General features: G+C 44.4%; 2 protein-coding genes across 2 annotated transcripts in view; one reads left to right on the forward strand and one right to left on the reverse strand.

The window, feature by feature from the left end:
• Positions 1 to 18,372, reverse strand: part of Mrto4 (MRT4 homolog, ribosome maturation factor) — a 1,102,334-nt gene that overhangs the window by 29,917 nt on the left and 1,054,045 nt on the right. The window lies entirely within an intron of this gene.
• The window catches only part of Ubr4 (ubiquitin protein ligase E3 component n-recognin 4), a 112,382-nt gene continuing 99,208 nt past the window's right edge, over positions 5,199 to 18,372 (forward strand). Inside the window, exons 1-8 of the mRNA XM_051173471.1 lie at positions 5,199 to 5,441; positions 12,490 to 12,587; positions 14,731 to 14,834; positions 15,627 to 15,756; positions 15,863 to 16,002; positions 16,788 to 16,890; positions 17,022 to 17,163; positions 17,306 to 17,430. Of these exons, the coding sequence (XP_051029428.1) occupies positions 5,266 to 5,441; positions 12,490 to 12,587; positions 14,731 to 14,834; positions 15,627 to 15,756; positions 15,863 to 16,002; positions 16,788 to 16,890; positions 17,022 to 17,163; positions 17,306 to 17,430 (1,018 nt within the window). The 5' untranslated portion in view covers positions 5,199 to 5,265. The remainder of the gene's footprint in view (positions 5,442 to 12,489; positions 12,588 to 14,730; positions 14,835 to 15,626; positions 15,757 to 15,862; positions 16,003 to 16,787; positions 16,891 to 17,021; positions 17,164 to 17,305; positions 17,431 to 18,372) is intronic.

Consider the following 18,372-nt stretch of genomic DNA (forward strand, 5'->3'; position numbering starts at 1 on the left):
TCTGGCCTCAGCTCTGTTGTGTCTTTAGAGTTCACTTTGAGGCTCCTTTCTGCATTAAAATAAAAAAACAAACCAACCCCAAACCAGAAAACAAATTCAGATGTGGAGGCACACTGTAATAGTGTACTTGGTCATCCTTGGCTGTATATCAGCCTGGGCTATATGAGACCATGTCTTTTTTTAAGGAGGGGTGTGTGTTGAGAGATGGCAGTGTTTAAAAGCCCCAGTACCTTCACTGGATGCCTCACAAGTGCCTGTAACTCCACTTCCAAGAGATCCACTATCCTTTCCCAGCCTCTGTGACCCCAAGGCAACATGCCAACTCCCCTGTGGGTAGTAACTAGTTTCTTCTACTGGTAAATTGTCTAGCTGGTGTTAGTAAGGGGTGAGCTTTCTGACACTTCCAGTGAGAGGCCCTGTCCTTGGTGGCTGTGTAAAAAGCTTACCTGGGAGAAGACAGTGGTATCCATTACATTTTTCTGTTTTAGTTTTTGTTTTGTGACAAGGTCTCACTATGCAACTATGGTGGGATTATTGTCTGGATTAAAGGCATATACCACTATACCCAGCCTGCCTTAGTTTTGAGATGAGACTGGCTTGAATTCTGTGTAAGATGGCTACGTACATCATCAGCTCTCATCACATTGCCATGTTTTGTTTTGTCTTGTTTTTTGTTTTAGGATTTATTTTTATTAGTGTTTTTCCTGCATCTGTGTGAATTCACTGTGTGTGTGGCTGGTGCCTATGGAGGTCAGAAAAGGTTGCTGGGTGGATCCCTTGGAACTGGACTTATGGATGATTTTGAGCCACCATGGGGGGGCTTGGGAACTGAATGAAGTCCTCTGGAAAAGCAGCCAGTACTCTTTAATGGCTGAGCCTCATGTCCAGCTCCATATACTACCTGCTGTGTTTCCATAGTATAGTTAGTCTACAAGATTCTTGTTTTTCCCTACTTAATGTTCAGGAAGTGACCCACTCTTCATAGGATTCCCTATAGTTCACTGGGTGGTGGTGGCGCATGCCTTTAATCCAGGAGGCAGAGGCAGGCTGATCTCTGTGAGTTTGAGGCTAGCCTCATCTACATAGTGAGTTCCAGGGCAGTCAGGGCTGTTACACAGACAAATCCTGTCTCAAAAAACTGAGAGGGAGAGAGGGAGAGAAGGGGGGGGGGGGGAGAGATCACTGTAGTTTACTATAGCACAAATTCTCTTTGGTCTTAATAAAAACTTGGAGTCAGCTATCAGGGCATGAAAGTTGAAGGATCAGAGAAGCAGAGGTGTCAACCACTAGAGTTCTTACGTCTACCATTGCTCAGACCAAAGGAGTGATCTTGTCCTCAGACTGCTCAGACTGCAGTCAGCTCATGTCTCCTGCCTTATATTCTCTCTTCCCAGCCATGTCCCTTCCTGTCTCATTCTCCCTAGTGCTGGGATTAAAGGTGTATGACTTCCAAGTACTGGGATTAAAGATGTGAACCACCACTGCTTGGCTCTGTTTCTCTTTTAGATTAGATCAATTTTGTGTAGCCCAGGGTGCCCTTGAACTCACAGAGATCTGTCTGTCTGTTTCCTGAGTACTGGGTTTAAAGGTGTGTGTCACTAATGCCTGGCCTCTATGGCTAACTAGTGTGGCTTGCTCGTACTCCGATCTTCAGGTAAGCTTTATTTGTTAGATCATAAACAAAATATAACCATAGTTCACCCTTTAATCTTTACCATTTTACCAGAGTTGCTCAAAACAGGTGACTAAAATAGCTAAGGCCTGAGCGATTTATTTATTTATTTATTTATTTATTATATTTTATTTGAGACAGGGTTTCTTAGCCCTGGCTTTCCTGGAACTCTGTAGACCAGACAGGCCTCCAACTCACAGACATCCACCTGCCTCTGCCTCCTGAGTGCTGGGATTGAAGGTGTGCTTCACCATCGCCTCGATTTTTTTTGGGGGTGGGATGACAAGATTTCTCTGTGTAGCTGTCCTAGAACTCACTCTGTAAACCAGGCTTGCCTCAAATTCAGAGATCCTGTCTTTCATTTTTGTTTTGTTTTTGATACAGTGTCTATATAGTCCTGAACTCTGTATAGATCAGATCAGGCTGGACTTGAACTCACAAAGCTGGGCCTGCCTCTGCCTTCTGAGTGGTGAAATTAAATGTATGTGCCACTGTGCTTGTCCTTACTTTTATGTGTATGTATGTTTTGCCTATGTGCATGTGTGTGTGCCATGTACATTCTTGGTGCCCAAAGACCCAGGCGAGGGCACCAGACCCCTTAAGCTGGAGCCAAAGACAGTTGTGCACTGTCATGTCGTTTCTGGGAACTGAACCTAGGTCTTTCACAAGTGCATTCTGTACTTTTAACCCCTGAACCATCTCTTTAATTCCTTCCCCTTAATTTTTTTTTTTTTTTAACAACCACCACCCTTGATTAGCTCATGTAATTTCTGTAGATGAGGTGTCAACTGACTCAAACTTAAGACACTACAACTAAAAAATTGGTCACCCTCAGGTGTCTGAAGGCTGGGTGGGCTACAGATGGTCCTCACACTGGTGTCAAGTTGATGCTTGCTGTGACTTGAAGGTGCCCTACGAAGTGGAATGCTCACTGATACCGGAAGTATCCTAGACAAGGAGGGGCAGCTGGTCACCCAGGGGATGCTTCTGTGTTCTTCCAACATGGCTGCTTATCTCAGGACAAGCAATACAAGAGCATGTGCCAACCTTCCTCAGGCAGAAAGCAGTTTCCACCTAGCTTTTGAGATTTTATTGAGATTTATTTCTTCTCTCAGTTCTCTGATCCGTTTAGTTTCTTTTCCTTTTTGTGAGTATCCCATGAGCCCTTTCCCTTTCTTCATCAATGTGATTTATTAGCCCTTTAGAGTTTCACTTAAAAAGGGGTGATTCTGTACTGTTTCCTGTTTGGTTTTGAATGGGGAATGTGTTCACGAGGAGATGAATTACTGGTGAGGAGGTGGAGACAAGAGTGTGTCGTGTGGCAAAACTTTTCCTGAGGAGACATTACACACATAATCCTCACACCCCAGTTAGGGAGCCTATGACAGACCAAAGTACCACTGATCATTTACTTAGTTTTACTTTTTGCAGCCTTGGCTGTCTTGGAACCTACTTTGTTCCTTGAACTTAGAAATCTGCCTCCTTAGTGCTTGGACTAAAGGCATGTGCCACTACTGCCCAGCTTTTAAATTTCATTGAAAAATTTTAAAGGACTTACTTTATGTGCATGAGTGTTTTATTTGTGTGTGTGTGTATACCTGTTGCATGACCAATGCCCTCAGAGATCAGAAGGCACCAGATCCCTTGGAATTGTACTTACAAATGGTGTGGGTGCTCAGAACTGAACCTGGGGCCTCTGTAAGAGCCACTTCTCCAACCCCCTTAAAATTTGTGTTTATTGCCTGGCAGTGGTGTCTCATACTTTTAATCCCAGCATTCTCTGAGTGGATCTCTGAGTTTGAGGCCAGCCTGATCTACAAAGTAAGTTCCAGGACAACTGGGGCTACAGAGTGAAGCCCTGTCACAAAAAACTACCAAAAAATTGTTTTTATTTATGTGTATGTGTGTGCCCCACTAGTAACTCTAGATTCAGAGGGAATGCCAGAGAGAATGTTAGATTCCCTGGAGCTAGAGTTACTGGTGACTAGAGGTGTTGGGAATTGAACTTGGGATCTGTACTCTTAATTGCTGAGCCATCTCTCTAGCCCCTACAATTTGAAGTTCACAGATCATTCCCCAGCCTCTCAGGGTTAAAAGTCCTTCATTTTCATTTTTATTTCTTAATGTATTACTATTCCGTAGTTTTATCTTGTTTTTTTTTTTTTTTTAGGTCAGAATATTGATGAAACTTGTGCTTCATCTAAACTGTTTTCCAATGTTTGTTATCTAAATGTATTTTTTTTTTTTTTTGAGACAGAAAAATGGCTTGTAATTTGCTATGTAGACCAGACTGGTTTTGGATTTGTGGTAATCAAGTGCTACCACTACGAAGCATTTAAAAAAGACTGACTTTTAATTTATGTGCATATATGTGTGAGGGGTATGTGCACATGGGAATGCAGGTTCCTATAGAGTCCAGGAGAGGGCATCAGATCCCCTGGAACTGGAATTAGCCAGCAGCTAGACCTAGGTGCTGAGAATGGCACTCTATGCTAAGCCATGTCTTCAGCCCCTCAATCTAAATTTAGAACACATGTTATCTCAAGTCTTTGAGAGAATACAAGAACAAACCTCCACTACGGAAATGTGTGTATTTGAAAAGGAAGACGTTTATTCCGTGTTACCTTTTTGTAACCTAAAAGTCAAAAATATTTGACTTGCTATTACTGCCGATGGCTGGATGTGGTGTAGCAACCTATAAACTCTCAGTATTTGAGAGGCTGAACAGCCCTGGGCTACAGTGGAACTCCCTAATTAAATAACCCCTACAAACCCTGTTTGGAAAAACCAAAACCAATCAACCAACCAAAACCCCCCAAACCTCACCCACACATGTATTTCCACTGGAGATGGAGACTGAAGGATTGCTCAAGTCGAGGCCAACCTGTACTAAATAGGGAGCCCCGGAAAGACGGTCGCGACGGCTCCTGACGATAAAGCCAGCCCTCTGGAACCTGAGGGAAGGCGGTTGATACTACGTTTCAAAAAACTAACAACCCCCTCTCATGATTATTACTGAAGCGATCCCAAATATACAAAGAAGTGACAGCAAGAACTCGTGAAGAAAACCATTGCCATGAGGTGGAGTGCGGAGACAGCTTTGCGAACTGGGAAGCGGTAGAACGGCTGCTCGTGTGGTACACTGGGCAGAAGAAGCGGCTAACGGCGAGCACGATTTGGCCTCCTCGTCCCTGACATTCCCGGGACGGCGCCATCCCGCAGTCCCGTACATCTCTCTCTCCTGAACCCAAGTCGCAAAACTCACATTTTCCTCAAGCTAGAAACCTTATTTCCGCTTAGAGCATGGCCCGCGCACGCGCAGTAGTTAGTGTCCCCCTGCGAGCATGCGCAGTGGTGCTCGCTCGTCTAGAGCATCGCTTTCGGCTGTCCCCTGAGGCGCTCAATGCTGCGCAGGCGCACTGCCTCGGGTCCTGCCCTGAGAAGTCAGAGGCCGCACAGCGCCTTACGTTTTTGTTGAGCGACCCGCGGCGCGCCGTCTGACGCGCACGATTGCGTCACTTCCGCCCCCTCCCGGGAGGCGGCGCTGGGCCGGTGGCAAGCCCCCGGAGGGAGCCGCAGTAGTACGACGGAAGATGGCGACGAGCGGCGGCGACGAGGCGGCGGCAGCGGCTCCAGCGCCCGGAGCCCCGGCGACCGGGCAGGACACGACCCCGGGCTGGGAGGTGGCGGTGCGGCCCCTACTGTCCGCGTCCTACTCCGCCTTTGAGATGAAGGAGTTGCCGCAGCTGGTGGCCTCAGTCATCGAGAGGTACCGGGCGGCGGCTCCTGCGGGCGGCGCAGGGGGGAGGGGAGAGAGGACCTGCGGGGTCTTGAGTCCCCGCTGCCCCGCAGCCTCCCGCCGGGAATCCACCCCACGCACTGTTTCGGGCGCTCCCGGGCGCTGGGGACTAGAGCTCCCCTGGTTTTCTCCCTCGGCTGGCGTAAACCATCTCTGACTCGATTTCCCCTTCAGAGCAAAACTTTTATGGCTGCCCTTGCTGGAGGGCGTGGCCTCCAGCATTTGAGAACTGGGTTTTGAGATACAAGGTGCTCCTTGGCGGGTGTTTCCCGGGCTGCCCCTCTGCGTTAAGGTCAGGGCTTGGATGAGTTTGCATTTCTCCCTGCCAGCGCAGCCCGAGATTTACTTTGGAGATCTACCACATAGTTTAATAACGGTCTTTCTTTGGTGCTGTGATCACTGGGGCACGTGCTGTTTCTGTGACTGAAGCCACTACTTACCACTGAATACTTTGGTTTTACTTTGCATCTCTCATACTTTGCACTGTAATGTAACTGCGTGTGTCCGAGAGCCGAGTCCTTCCTTCTCTTTCTCAATAAATGCTTTCAGTCTCTTACTTTGGGGACTATTCTTTGGCTTGCTGTTATGTGCTCTTACCTTTTTGTACATATTGTCAGGTTGCAGGAGTCGTATTTCTTCATGGGAAGGTGGCGATCTTAGTGTCTCTGTCTTTCCTTGACTACTGGGCTCAGCAGTCTTTGAGTTTAATCGGAGACTCAGGCTTTTAAAGCCTGTTTTCTCCCTTTCGTTTCCCTAACCAAACCTGGCACAGTAACTTCCTGGAATTGCTAAGTTTGTCATTTTCGCTTGTTGGTAAACAGAGTATATCTAAATGTTATTTTGAAAGTTAGCAATCTCTGTGTGTTACTCAAGGGAGGCTCGTGGTCCGACACATTATCAGAGTAATTGTCTTTAACAGTGATGTTTTTGATGAAGGCTCTTTAACAATTTATAATAAAACAGTGTTTGGGTCTGGTTACTTAAGATTTAACAGGTATATTTTCCTGCTTAATTATGTTCAATAATGTTCCGAATTTGTAAATAAGTACCAAAAAGTATTACTTTAAAATTATGTAGCCTCTTTAACTGTCTTTTTCTTGTTTTGAATTCACGTGTATGTGGATGCCAGTGGAGGCAGTAAGAGAGCTTCAGATCCCCTGGAGTTACCGGCAGTTATGAGTGCTGGGATCTGAACTTGGGTCCTGGAAGAGCAGGAAGTGTTTTTAACCACTAGGCCATCTCTCTACTCCTATTCTTCCTTTAATTGTTTTTATCTCTCTCTCCCTCTCCTTCTCCCTCTCCCTCTCATGAGGGAGAGAGGGAGAGAGAGAGCAAGCTACTGGAGGGTCAGAGGACAAGTTTTAGGAGTTGATTCTCTCCTTTCATCTTGGTTTCCAAGGGATTAAAGTCAGGTTTTCAGCTTTGGATGCTGGACACTTCCCATGTCCAGCCAACCACACAGGCTGCTATTTTACTGTCTTAAATGTTTAAAGTACTGGTATTTTTTTCCTGAATCATACTTACTGCTTACAATCCACAATGTTCACTTCCCTTTAGAACATTTTCTTTTGTATTTATGGATATGAACTGAGGTTATAATGTCATTTGTGTACACCCCATATTCTTGGCTCTTGCTTTTTAAGCTTAGAGCAACCCTTTGTAACCTGTTGAATCCATACATAGACCTAGATTCGAATTTTACTAAGTGCTACTCACCCCTCCACATTCTTTATCACCTGAGAGAGAGAACCAGGAACTGTCTGTATTTGTAGACATGAGAAGAATCGCTATGGTTTTAGGAAAAGTATGTGTGTTTAGTAATACTGTGTTTTTTGGAAGTCAGAAGTTTTGAACTCCATAATCTGGTTTTTATAGCTTAGTTTGAAATCCTTTCTGTGTCTTCTTGGGAAAAATTTGATCATACAAGAAGAGTAAACCTCTGGTTCATAAGTTCCTTACTGTAAAATATTATGTTGAGTGTAGCCTTTCTCTAAAGAGTCAGGTAGTAACTGCAGGCTGTGTGGGCAGCTCACTTCTGTCATCTTAGATGAAGGTAGTCATGTGTGGTATTATCCAGTTTTAACCCAAGTGGTATGTTTAACTTCTTACAGACCTTGAACGCACACATTGCAGAAGATTTAGACATTAAAAGATAATAAATCCATTTACCCATGGGCAACTATCGGGGTGTAGCCTGTGGGCCTGAGTTTGCTGCCCCTGCCTTAGAGTGCATTAATTATACCTGTTACCAGTTCCTTTCCAGAAAAATGCAGTAGGGGACTTATGTGGAAACATTTGTTGTATATGGCCTTAGGCCACTCAGTATAGTGTCATACTTCAGCCTGGGTTTCTGCTGGGGTGGGCATTGTTTCTGGCTTTTGTAAGTTCAGGGCCCAGGCTGCTACTAGGCTGCTGTTGTGCTTGTGGGGCTGCTGTTTGTCTTCTGTGCACTTGCAGCCGCCCTCCTTTTCTCCCCTGCCTCCAGGGGCCTCCTGTTTTCTGTGGCAATGTGCTGTTCTTTGCAACCTTTTTCTGTGTGCTGGCGTCATCACTGTAGTCCTTATTCTCGGTCTGGCAGTCGTTCCCTCTTTGAATGCCTCTTGTGAAGCTTCTAGGTCTGACACTGGCCCTGAGAGATTCCTCTCAATTTCTCCATTTTACCCCTTGTCTCAAGTCAAGCTTTATAATTGTACTTGACCTTTTGAGGATAGAATACATTGAAAATCCTTAGGATCTGGTCTTAACTGTGTGATAAGATTGATTGATGTTAAGAACACCTATGAAACAAAGGGCAGTAGATTAGTGTAGATGAACTGTAATGTGTACCCTCAAAAGTGTCATTAGTTCTTTGTAAGAAAATGATGTCTTAGTTTATTTAGTTGAGTTCAGGTAGCTTCTATTGTCCATAGCCCGCAGGTCTTTTTAGTTCAGACTGAAAACCTTTTAAGTGTTTAGTGCAGCCCTCTGTGTTGTTACATGGCCAAGAGAATTCCTTTCAGAACTCTGCCAGACGTGGTTGGGAGCATAGCTGGCATTGAGTCTGCACCGATTTAAAGAACTGCCGCCCCCCCCCCCCCAGCCTTCTTGAGTGTCTCTGGCTTCTTTCATGATAAGCATCTTTGAAAAATTGTGTTGCCCAGGTATTTTTTGGAATTTAGAGCAGAGCTGCTGCCAGGGACAGGGAGGCTGTTAGACACTCTACCAGGTTAGTGCAGATCCTTCCTGCAAGTCTTGAAGAGAGAGTGTGCTGCACTGTTTGTTGTCTTTTTCCCTTACATGCTAGAGTGCCGTGGTTGACAGCTGAGCCACAGTTGGCGGGAACCCATCACCGAAAGGTAGTGTGCTTAGAGATCAGTTCTGTTGTCTTAGTGCCACTGTGGCCACTGGTCGGTCAGTCAAGAGCATGGGAGAAAATTGCCAGAAAACTCACAGTTCTTGGGTTAAATGTATGTGTATCTGCCTGTGTGTGCATGGGTGTGTGTGTGTGTGTGTGTGTGTGTGTGTGTGTGTTCCCAAGGAACATGAAAGAAATAACATGATGGATTTCATATTTAGGAGTTGGAGTTGATAAAGGGTAGTAGGTTGGACTTCCACTGTCTATGAAATAGATTTACAGTGTGTGTGGGGGAATTACAGTGTGTGGGGGGGAGGTGAACCCTTAGACCCCCCATTCTTTCTAAAATAATCTACATATTTCCAGGTGCTATTTCTTTCTTTCTTTCTTTCTTTCTTTTTTTTTTTAAACATAAACATTAAATTAGATTTTCTGACTTGGCTGCCTTCTGTTATTCTCTTTCCACTGACTAGGATAGAAACCCCTCATTAGCTTTGTCCAACAGTTTAGTTACAGTGGGAACATGGCAAAGTTTGTTAGTGGGTGTTTAAAGAAAGTAGCTGACATGCCTTCAAGTTGCCTCATTTTTCTGTGTTCGATTTCTTCATTTTTTCCTCCTACTGACCCTTCTGCCCTTTGCTCCTCTTCTCTGGTTTTAGCATCTGCTGGGATCTTTGTGTTTATATATTTCCTGGGAGAATGGGTGACAACATATTGTTCCATGGTGGCATTTCTCCAAAAGCAAGGGATAGGAGAATCATGACTGCTCTTCTTTCCGGCCTTTTAGAAGCTCTTGTTCCCCACCTTATCCCTAGTTACCCTAGCATATTATTTTATTTTTATTTAAAAAATTATTGTGTATGTGGCCCCTGTGCTCTGACATACATATGGAAGTTAGAGGACAATCTTTTTGTGGATTCCTGGAATTTAACTCGGGTTACTAGGCTTTTTGTAGCAAATACCCTTAACCACTGGGCTGTCTTGCTAGCCTACCATAAATTATAAGTGGAGTTGAATATAGTACCATTTTTCCTTTACCTACCCATCTTTCCCCCAAGATACACTTGTTACCTTATTGGAATAAGGTTGCTATATATTTGCAAGGGATGGGGGGGGGGGTTTGATGTATCTATCATAGTGGAATTTACATTGTTCTGGGTTCAATCCCCAGCAGCAACCAAACCAGACATCTTTTATGGCTGGCAGCATATACTTGGCATATTCCTGTAATGTTAGTACCTAGGAGGTGTAATGCAGGAGTCTCAGATATTCAAGGCCATTCATTCTCAGCTCAGTGTATTGCGTTCCATGACAGCCAGGGTTACATGAGACCACTGTTCTCAATCCATGGGTCAGAACCCCTTTGGGTTTTCAAAGGACCCTTTCATGGGGGTCGCCTAAGATCATCAGAAGACATAGCTATTGACATTACGATTCATAACAGTAGCAAAGTTACAATTATGAAGTAGCAATAAAAACAGTTTTATGGCTGAGGGTCATCACAACATGAGGAACATGAGGGTCACAGCATTAGGAAGGTTGAGAACCACTGCATTAGATTCTGTCTCAGCAACACCAAAGAGGGCGGGAGAAACAGCCACCCAGCAACTCTCACTCCACACCTCTTACTGAGCCAGGCACTAATTAAGTTTACTTATTCCAACATGTGCATGTGTGCTTATTTGTTAACCACTTTATTTTATTACCAGAATGGGAATGAAAGTGCAGAATAAGCTCCCCCTTTGGGTGGGTAGTTTGTCTTCTTAAGACTTGGTAAACTTGTCAGCTGAAGAGTGGAGACAAGCAGATCGGAATTTTTGAAATAAGACAGGGAAGGGCAGTGACTCTGCCGACTGCATTTTATTGAGGAAAGAAAACACTCAAGAAGCAAGAAGATAGACAAGGGCTCTCACGTGTGTTGGTGAATGGAAGGGTTAGAGAGGAAGAGTGAGTGTTGCTTGCTAACGTGTCTGTTTCCTCGTCCTTACATATCACGACAGATGGAGGAGTGTGGCCCTGATGGGCAGGAAGGCCCTGGTGCATCCTAGGTGCTCTAGGACTGCTTTTCTAATAAGGGTCTAATCTTTGATACACATTCATTTAATCCTCAGACAGCAAAGCACTTGCAGTGCCAGACTTCTGAGTGTCGTTTGAAGTGATTCATCACTCACATTGACACTTTCCAAACACAGACATGGCATTTTGGCTCTTGTATTCATTTGGCAAGCAGATAAGCCTGCTGGTGAATGGATCAACTCTGTTTACATTTCTTTTGCTGGGTGGATACTTCTTGCTTGGGATTAATTCACTGAGGAAACTATTTAACCATCCCACTGCTCTTTGCATCTAATAGATACATTGTGTTCTTTTCTTTGCCTGCATTAGTTCGTGGTTTGTGTCTTAGCTTCTTATTTGATAAAGTTACTTAAATGTATCCAGCCTTTTGAGTGAGTTGGGCTCCAGATTTTCACAAAAGAGGACAATTCCTCAGATAAAGACAGGGATGAGGTTTGAAAAGGGACTAGCTATTCTGTTGCCATCTAGTGTTAGCCTCCATGAAGGGGCCTGGACTTGGAGGCTGTTGCTCAGGCAGTAGGTGCTGGCATTAGGGGACTTCTTACTGTGAGCTGTTGATTTTTTTTTCAAAGTCGCTGTGCTCTGTTGTTGTAGTTGGTCTTGAGAATGAATTACATTCACCTGCTTCTGCTACCAGTATTGTGAGTGCCCTAGTCTGTCCACTTTTAGTCATCAACAATTAAGGTGTTTTCTAATCAGTAATATAGAACAAATTGGTAATGTATTTTGGGCTATATCTGTATGTGTTCTAATGCTAGGGTAAGGGTTCTGCTACTGAGTCATAGCTTCAGCCTTCCATTATATTTTCAGTTGTGTTTCCTTCCTTCTGTTTTGTGTTTGTGGAGAGTGTTGGGGATGGAATACAAGACCTCCACATATTCTTCTGCTGAGCCACATCTCCAGTTTCCTTAAAAGGAACTTTATTTCTGAGACAGGGTCTCACTATGTAGACCTGACTGGTCTAGAACTTGCTATGTAGACTAGGGTAGCCTCAAACTCACAGAGATCTTTTTGCCTCTATTTCTTGATTCTGGGATTAAAAATGGGTACTATCATACCCAGCTCCCTCCCCCTTTAAACAGCTTCTGATTTTGAAAATGATTTCTTACCACGTGGTAGTGGTGACACCTTTAATTCCAGCACTTGGGAGGCAGAGGCAGGTGGATCTTCGTGAGGCCAGCCTGGTCTACAGAGTGAGTATATACAGAGAAACCCTGTTTCAAAAAAAACAAAACAAAACAACAACAACAAAACCCCCCACAAACAAACAAAAAAAAAACAAAACAAAAACCAAGAAAGAGGAAAAAGAAAATGTTTTCTCTTTATTAGCCTCTGCTTCTTACTAAGTCTGATTTCTTAAGCAAGATAATTAAATTTTAGTCTCTGAGCTTTCTGTTGTTTGCTTTTGTGATGCTGGGGTTGAACCCAGGGCCTTGTGCATGGCCCTGTGTCTCAGCACCATGCCCAGCCCTCATGTTGAATGGGATTGAATAGCCATTTCCTTTACTTTCTTCCAACTAGGTTGCCAAAAGGGTGGCATAAGGCAACTTGGTAGAGGGATGTGGTGCACATGATGGGTACTGATTGTTGGTGATGTCTTCCTTTTAGTGAGTCAGAAATCCTGCACCATGAGAAGCAGTACGAGCCATTCTACTCATCTTTTGTTGCACTGTCCACACACTACATCACCACGGTCTGTAGCCTCAGTGAGTATACCTGCCCTGTTACCCGGTGATGCCTTGTGATGGGTGTGTGTGGGGGGGTATGTGCTATTCTCTCCTCGAACAATTTGTTAATGGAGTTTTGTTTCAACAACTCTCAGGCTGTTCAGCTGTGAGTGGGGACAGCTATCCTACCCCAGGAAGGAGCACAGAAACGTCCTTGCCTGGGCCAGGACTTTGTCACCTGCCTCATAGCCATGAAGCTACCCCATTTTCCTTCAAAAGCACTTTGTTTATTTTTATTTTCTGGTTGTTTCCATTTTAATTTATGTGATTCTGTGCTTTTACTTGCCCTTTTCTTATGTTTATTTTCATTTTTAATTATGTGTATGAGTGTGTGTCTGCCTATCTGTGGATATGTGCCCATGAGTACAGGTGTTCTTGAAGGTCGGAAGAGGGTGTTGGAGCCCCTGAAGCTGGAGTTACAGATAGTTGTGAGCTCCCTGTTATTAGTGCTAGGAATCAAGCTTTCGTCCTCTGCAAAGACCCAAGTTTGTTGCCAAGCTGTCTCTCCAGCCTCTTTTTATGTACACTATTTTCTTATTCTTTGAAAACCACACCCACCCACCCACCCACCCACCCACACACACACTTTATTTATATCTGTCTTTTACTGCCCTCTTTAACCAACTGTCCCTGAATCCCCCCAGCACACCCTCCCAACTTCATGTTCTCTTTTAATACCTTACTGTCAGTTAGTTAGTGCTGCCTGGATGCACATAGGTGTGGATCCATTCACACCTGTGTGCATAGGCAACCTGCCAGAGACCACACTCCAAGATAAAACCTCCCTTATCATTATTAATAGTTCTTCAACTGTGACTGGGGCCTTGTGAGCCCCCTCCTGCATGCATTCCTTTATTCATTGGGACTCAATGACCCAGGATGGCATAGACCTCAACAAGCAGCTCAAGTTGGCCTTGAACTTGTCTGGTGTCAAAGTGTTTTGTTGAACTCACATATACATGTACCTGCTGGCAGATTGATTTATTGAGGGTGATACTGCTAGGTTGGGACTGGATTAGCTCCCCTTAAACAGGTTTCTGCTCCTCACTGGTTTTGGTGCAAGTATGAATCACTTGTGTTCTTTAATATGTGAAGAGATTTGACCTTTGTTTCCCATTTTCTGAATTTTTCCACCCTCAGAGTGACCAGGTCCTATTTTACATTATTTCAGAATTTTTGTATTTTTCAGTTCTGATGAATTGTAATGGTTTACTTGAGTAATTTGCTTAGCAAGTAAACTGAATGGAGCCTGTAGAATTGCTTCTGAATAACTCTTCCAGTCTAGTGTTATTTACTATGAGCTCTGGCCAGCTTCTTGAAGCAATTGCAGCCTTTGTATAATGTCATTTAGCACCTGTGACAAGGAGAAGTCATTCTTTGGTGGCCAACAGCATGAACTTGTGAGGCAACCCTCCTGGACTTGATTGTAGTTGTGTAATTCTAGGCAAGTCATTTAACGTATATATGCTTCAGTTTGCTCATCTGTTACAAAGATGAAAGGGAGGAAGGATGTGGTGGTGTATGTCTTCAGTCCTGCCATTTGGGAAGTTAGGCTGGTGGATCAGGAGTTCAGGATCAATCTGGGCTACATAGTGAGTTTGAGGCCATTGAGACTCTATCTCAAAACAAAAGAAGAGGGCCTAGAGAAATGGCTCAGTAGTTAAAAGCAATTGCTGCTCTTGCAGAGGATCCAGGCTTGGTTCCCAGCATCCATGTGGTGACTCAGAATCATACCTAAGTTCAGTTCCAGGGAATTTGACACCCTTCTGACCTCCATGGGCACTGGGCTGCATGTGGTGCATATACACGTGTGTATAGGTAAAACACTAAAAATCAAAATAAATAAGCCTAAAGATATGATGGGAGGGGATGATGTTTCCCTTCCTAATTGGCCTAAGGATCAGGTGAGCTGATGCATTGGAAGTGCAGGAAGTGCAATGTGTTTCCTGTTACAGTTATTTTAATATCTAGTAAACACTAGATGAATTGCTGTATGGGCAGTTGGCTTTTGTCATCTGGGGAGATGGCTGCTGGGAATCTGTGAGCCCAGTGCTTGTTCTGCTGCTGTGTTGAGTGTGAGGCTGAGCTGTTGGCAATTAAGTGACTATTTTTGCTTTTCCAGTTCCCCGGAACCAGCTTCAGTCAGTGGCGGCAGCCTGTAAAGTCCTCATTGAGTTTTCTCTCCTTCGTCTGGAGAACCCGGATGAGGCATGTGCTGTGTCCCAGGTGAGAGAGCAGAGGGTCTGTTTCTGGCCCTTATTTTAAAACCATCTGTAAGTATAGGAACTGATGGGTGGATGGTATCAGGCCAAGGTGGATAAACCTTTTCTGAGGATGGCCAGATCTAGTTGTTTGTGGGCCATACTGTGTTGCAGCCTGCCAGCACAGTCTTTATGCTGCAAATACAGGATCAGAAATGAATATCCAGAGCTCCATCCCATTGACCTTCAGCAGTGGGTATAGTTTGCCAGGCTATAGACAGGCTAGACTCTTCCAAGGATGAAAAGCTTCTGTATGTGTAAGCAGGTAGCAGTGAGAAGGGTGTACTGATTGACAGGTTGGCAGACCTGCAAAAAAGGGACCAGGCCCTACCAAACTCTGGCCATGGCTGATTGTTGCCATGCAGGAATGGAGGCGTTAAGAGTCTGTGTTGTGGATAATTGAGACTTGTAAGGAATCTAAGTTTGTTTTAAGGCCTCTTGTTTTTGTAAAAGTTAACCACAGCCATAAGTTGAAAACAAGTAACAGTCATACACTCTGTGAGAATAAGTCAGATTTGCAAGGTTAGCTCTTGAGGTCTCTGTGTATTTTTCACTGAAGTTATGTTTTTTCTCTACCCCCCTTTCTGGAGGCCCAAGGGACTGAACCCTGGGCCAGGTGCTCCAGCCCTGTGCTATATTCCCAGCCCTTCACATGGCAGTTAGTTGTATGAACCTGAATCTGGCCCCATACTAGTTAGACTTCCCAAAGTATAGACTCTTCTAAAAGATGTATGTGGATATTTTTTTTTTTCTTCAGAAACACTTGATTCTGCTGATCAAAGGCCTGTGCACTGGCTGTAGCCGACTAGACAGAACGGAAATTATCACCTTTACGGCAATGATGAAGTCCGCCAAGCTTCCACAGACAGTGACGACACTTTCGGATGGTGTGTGCCCTACACACCTGCTTACATGATCACCTCTGTGGCCATTATTGTCTTCTGGTGGCATTCTCCTCATCCTTACCCCCTTTTTTGTTTCTGAATTTTATAGTGGAAGACCAGAAAGAGCTGGCTTCACCAGTAAGCCCTGAGCTAAGGCAGAAGGAGGTACAGATGAACTTTCTGAACCAGCTGACCTCAGTTTTTAACCCTAGAACTGTACCATCTCCTCCTATTAGTCCACAGGCTCTGGTGAGTTCTTTTGTCCAAATAACTTCATTTTCAGGGAATGTGTTAAGATGATAGGTCAGAGAAAGGACTGTGTTTTATGTTTTACTTAAAAGATACAGGAAAAGAAAAAAAAAAAAAAAAAGGGTGGTGATGGCTCACACCTTTAATGTCAGCACTTGTGAGGCAAAGGCAGGAGGATTATCCATGAGTTCAAGGCCAGCTTGGCCTACAGAGCGAGTGCTAGGATAGCCAAGACTACACAGAGAAACCCTGTCTCAAAAAACAAAACAGATACAGTATATCATTTAGGTCAGGACATGGCACATACACATGATGGTCGATCCATAAAACTTTACTGTCTAGTGACCTTGTAGACATCTTGGTGTGTGTAAGTTTACTCAGACACTCGTACAATGACAGAGTCATTCAGTGAGCATTTCTTAGACTATATTTCCACTGTTAAGTGACATGGATTTTGTGGAAGGATATACAAAACAAATTGTACAAAATTGAAGCAAATCTGCCTCCCATCTTCCTTTTTATGGTTTGTAGCATTTGGGGGTCATTCTCTTGAACTTTTCTCAGTGTGGATGGCACAGAAGCATGTGCAGTTTTCCTCACAAGGCTTCACTCTGTTTGATGTAAAATGCAGTTTATTTCTCTACTTCTCTTGTCATTTCTCCTGGATCAGTAGAGAGTTTCCCACTTGTAGCAGAATGTCAAAGCATGCCCATGGAGCTTCCTTGTACCCAGTAGGGTGCCTGGCAGCAGGCAAGTGGTCATTGACAGGGTCTGTGTATCTCCAGGTGGAAGGAGAAAATGATGAGCAGCCATCTACAGATCAGGCTTCTGCTGTCAAGACCAAGAATGTGTTCATCGCACAGAATGTGGCTAGCCTTCAAGAGCTTGGTAGGAGTCTGTTTACTGTTGGAAAACTCCAAAACATCTTGCCTGTGCTTCTTCCATGTGGAACTTTCTGTGGAGAACTGGGCTCTACAGACAGGCCTGTTGGACAGTGTGTGCCTTTTTTGTTAATACAGGTGGTTCAGAGAAGCTACTTCGAGTGTGCCTAAACCTCCCGTATTTCCTGCGCTATATCAATCGGTTCCAGGATGCGGTGGTAGCCAATTCCTTCTTCATCATGCCTGCAACAGTAGCTGATGCCACTGCTGTTCGTAATGGGTAAGATGCTCCTTGACTTCGTACTTCATTCTCATCAAAAGGGATCTAACTGGCTAGTCTTTACCTGTGGTGGTTTTCTTTATCAGACTGTAGAAGCAAGTGGTCTTAGGAGCCCTTGCTGATCTTCTCTGTTGTGTTCTAGTTTTCACTCACTGGTGATTGATGTAACCATGGCCTTGGATACCCTTTCTCTACCTGTGTTGGAACCCCTCAATCCTTCTCGTCTGCAAGATGTGACAGTCCTCAGCCTCAGCTGTCTATATGCAGGTGAGAAATTATGTCCTTTTTAATTTTTTTCAGGCAAACATGGATTTGATTTGAGGAAGTCATTAGAACCCTGAGAGCTCTCTCCTTCCTTGGTTCCCTTACCCATGAGACCATCTAATATCACATGTAGGCCAAGGGAAATCGTTACAGGTGTGAAGTGATCTTGCCATTTAACTGCTGGCCTTGATGTGTGTGTGTCTGTGTGAACATGTGTGTATGCACATGTGCACATGGGTTTGTATGGGCGCCTGTGCATGTACAGATGTGTTGTTCTTCAGGAGCTATCTGCTTTCTTTTTTTGAGACAAGGTCTTTTACTGACTGGGAGCTCACCAAATAGGTTGGCCAGCAAGCCCTCCTCAGTTCTGAGATTACAAGTTTGTCCCACTCATGCCTGGCTTTGTAAAATGGGTTTAAGAGCTGGAACTCAGCTCTTGAGGAACAATGCTCACAAGGAATCATGGAGGACAGAGGGCTAAGTAGAGAAACATGAAGCAGAATGATGGGCACTAAATTGTGAAGACTATTTGGGCACAGGTCAAAGAGAGGTTGAGTCTTGCTATGAGATTGGATTTGTGGATGGCTTCATGGGACAGGTGGCATCTGTGTAGATGAAGATGTTATTCATGTTTCCATGAAGCCACTTTCCTATCTGTTTATCCCCTTTCCTACCTGTTCATCAGGTTGCCTTGGAAGTGGGGCCTGACAGCAGGTAGTGTGTGTGTGTGTGTGTGTGTGGGTGTGTGGGTGTGTGGGTGTGTGGGTGGGTGGGTGTTCCTGTGTACTTGCTGTTTGTGAGCACATGTAGAGGCCAGTGGGTGTTGGGTATCTTCCTTTATTGCTTTCTATCTACCTATCTGTTGATTGATTGATTGTTTGGTTTTTCCCAGACAGGGTTTCTCTGTGTAACAGCCCTGTCTGTCCCTGAGCTCAATTTTTAGAT

The sequence above is a fragment of the Phodopus roborovskii genome, unplaced genomic scaffold (genome assembly GCF_943737965.1).
Source record: "Phodopus roborovskii unplaced genomic scaffold, PHOROB, whole genome shotgun sequence".
In the NCBI taxonomy this organism is placed as follows: Eukaryota; Metazoa; Chordata; class Mammalia; order Rodentia; family Cricetidae; genus Phodopus; species Phodopus roborovskii.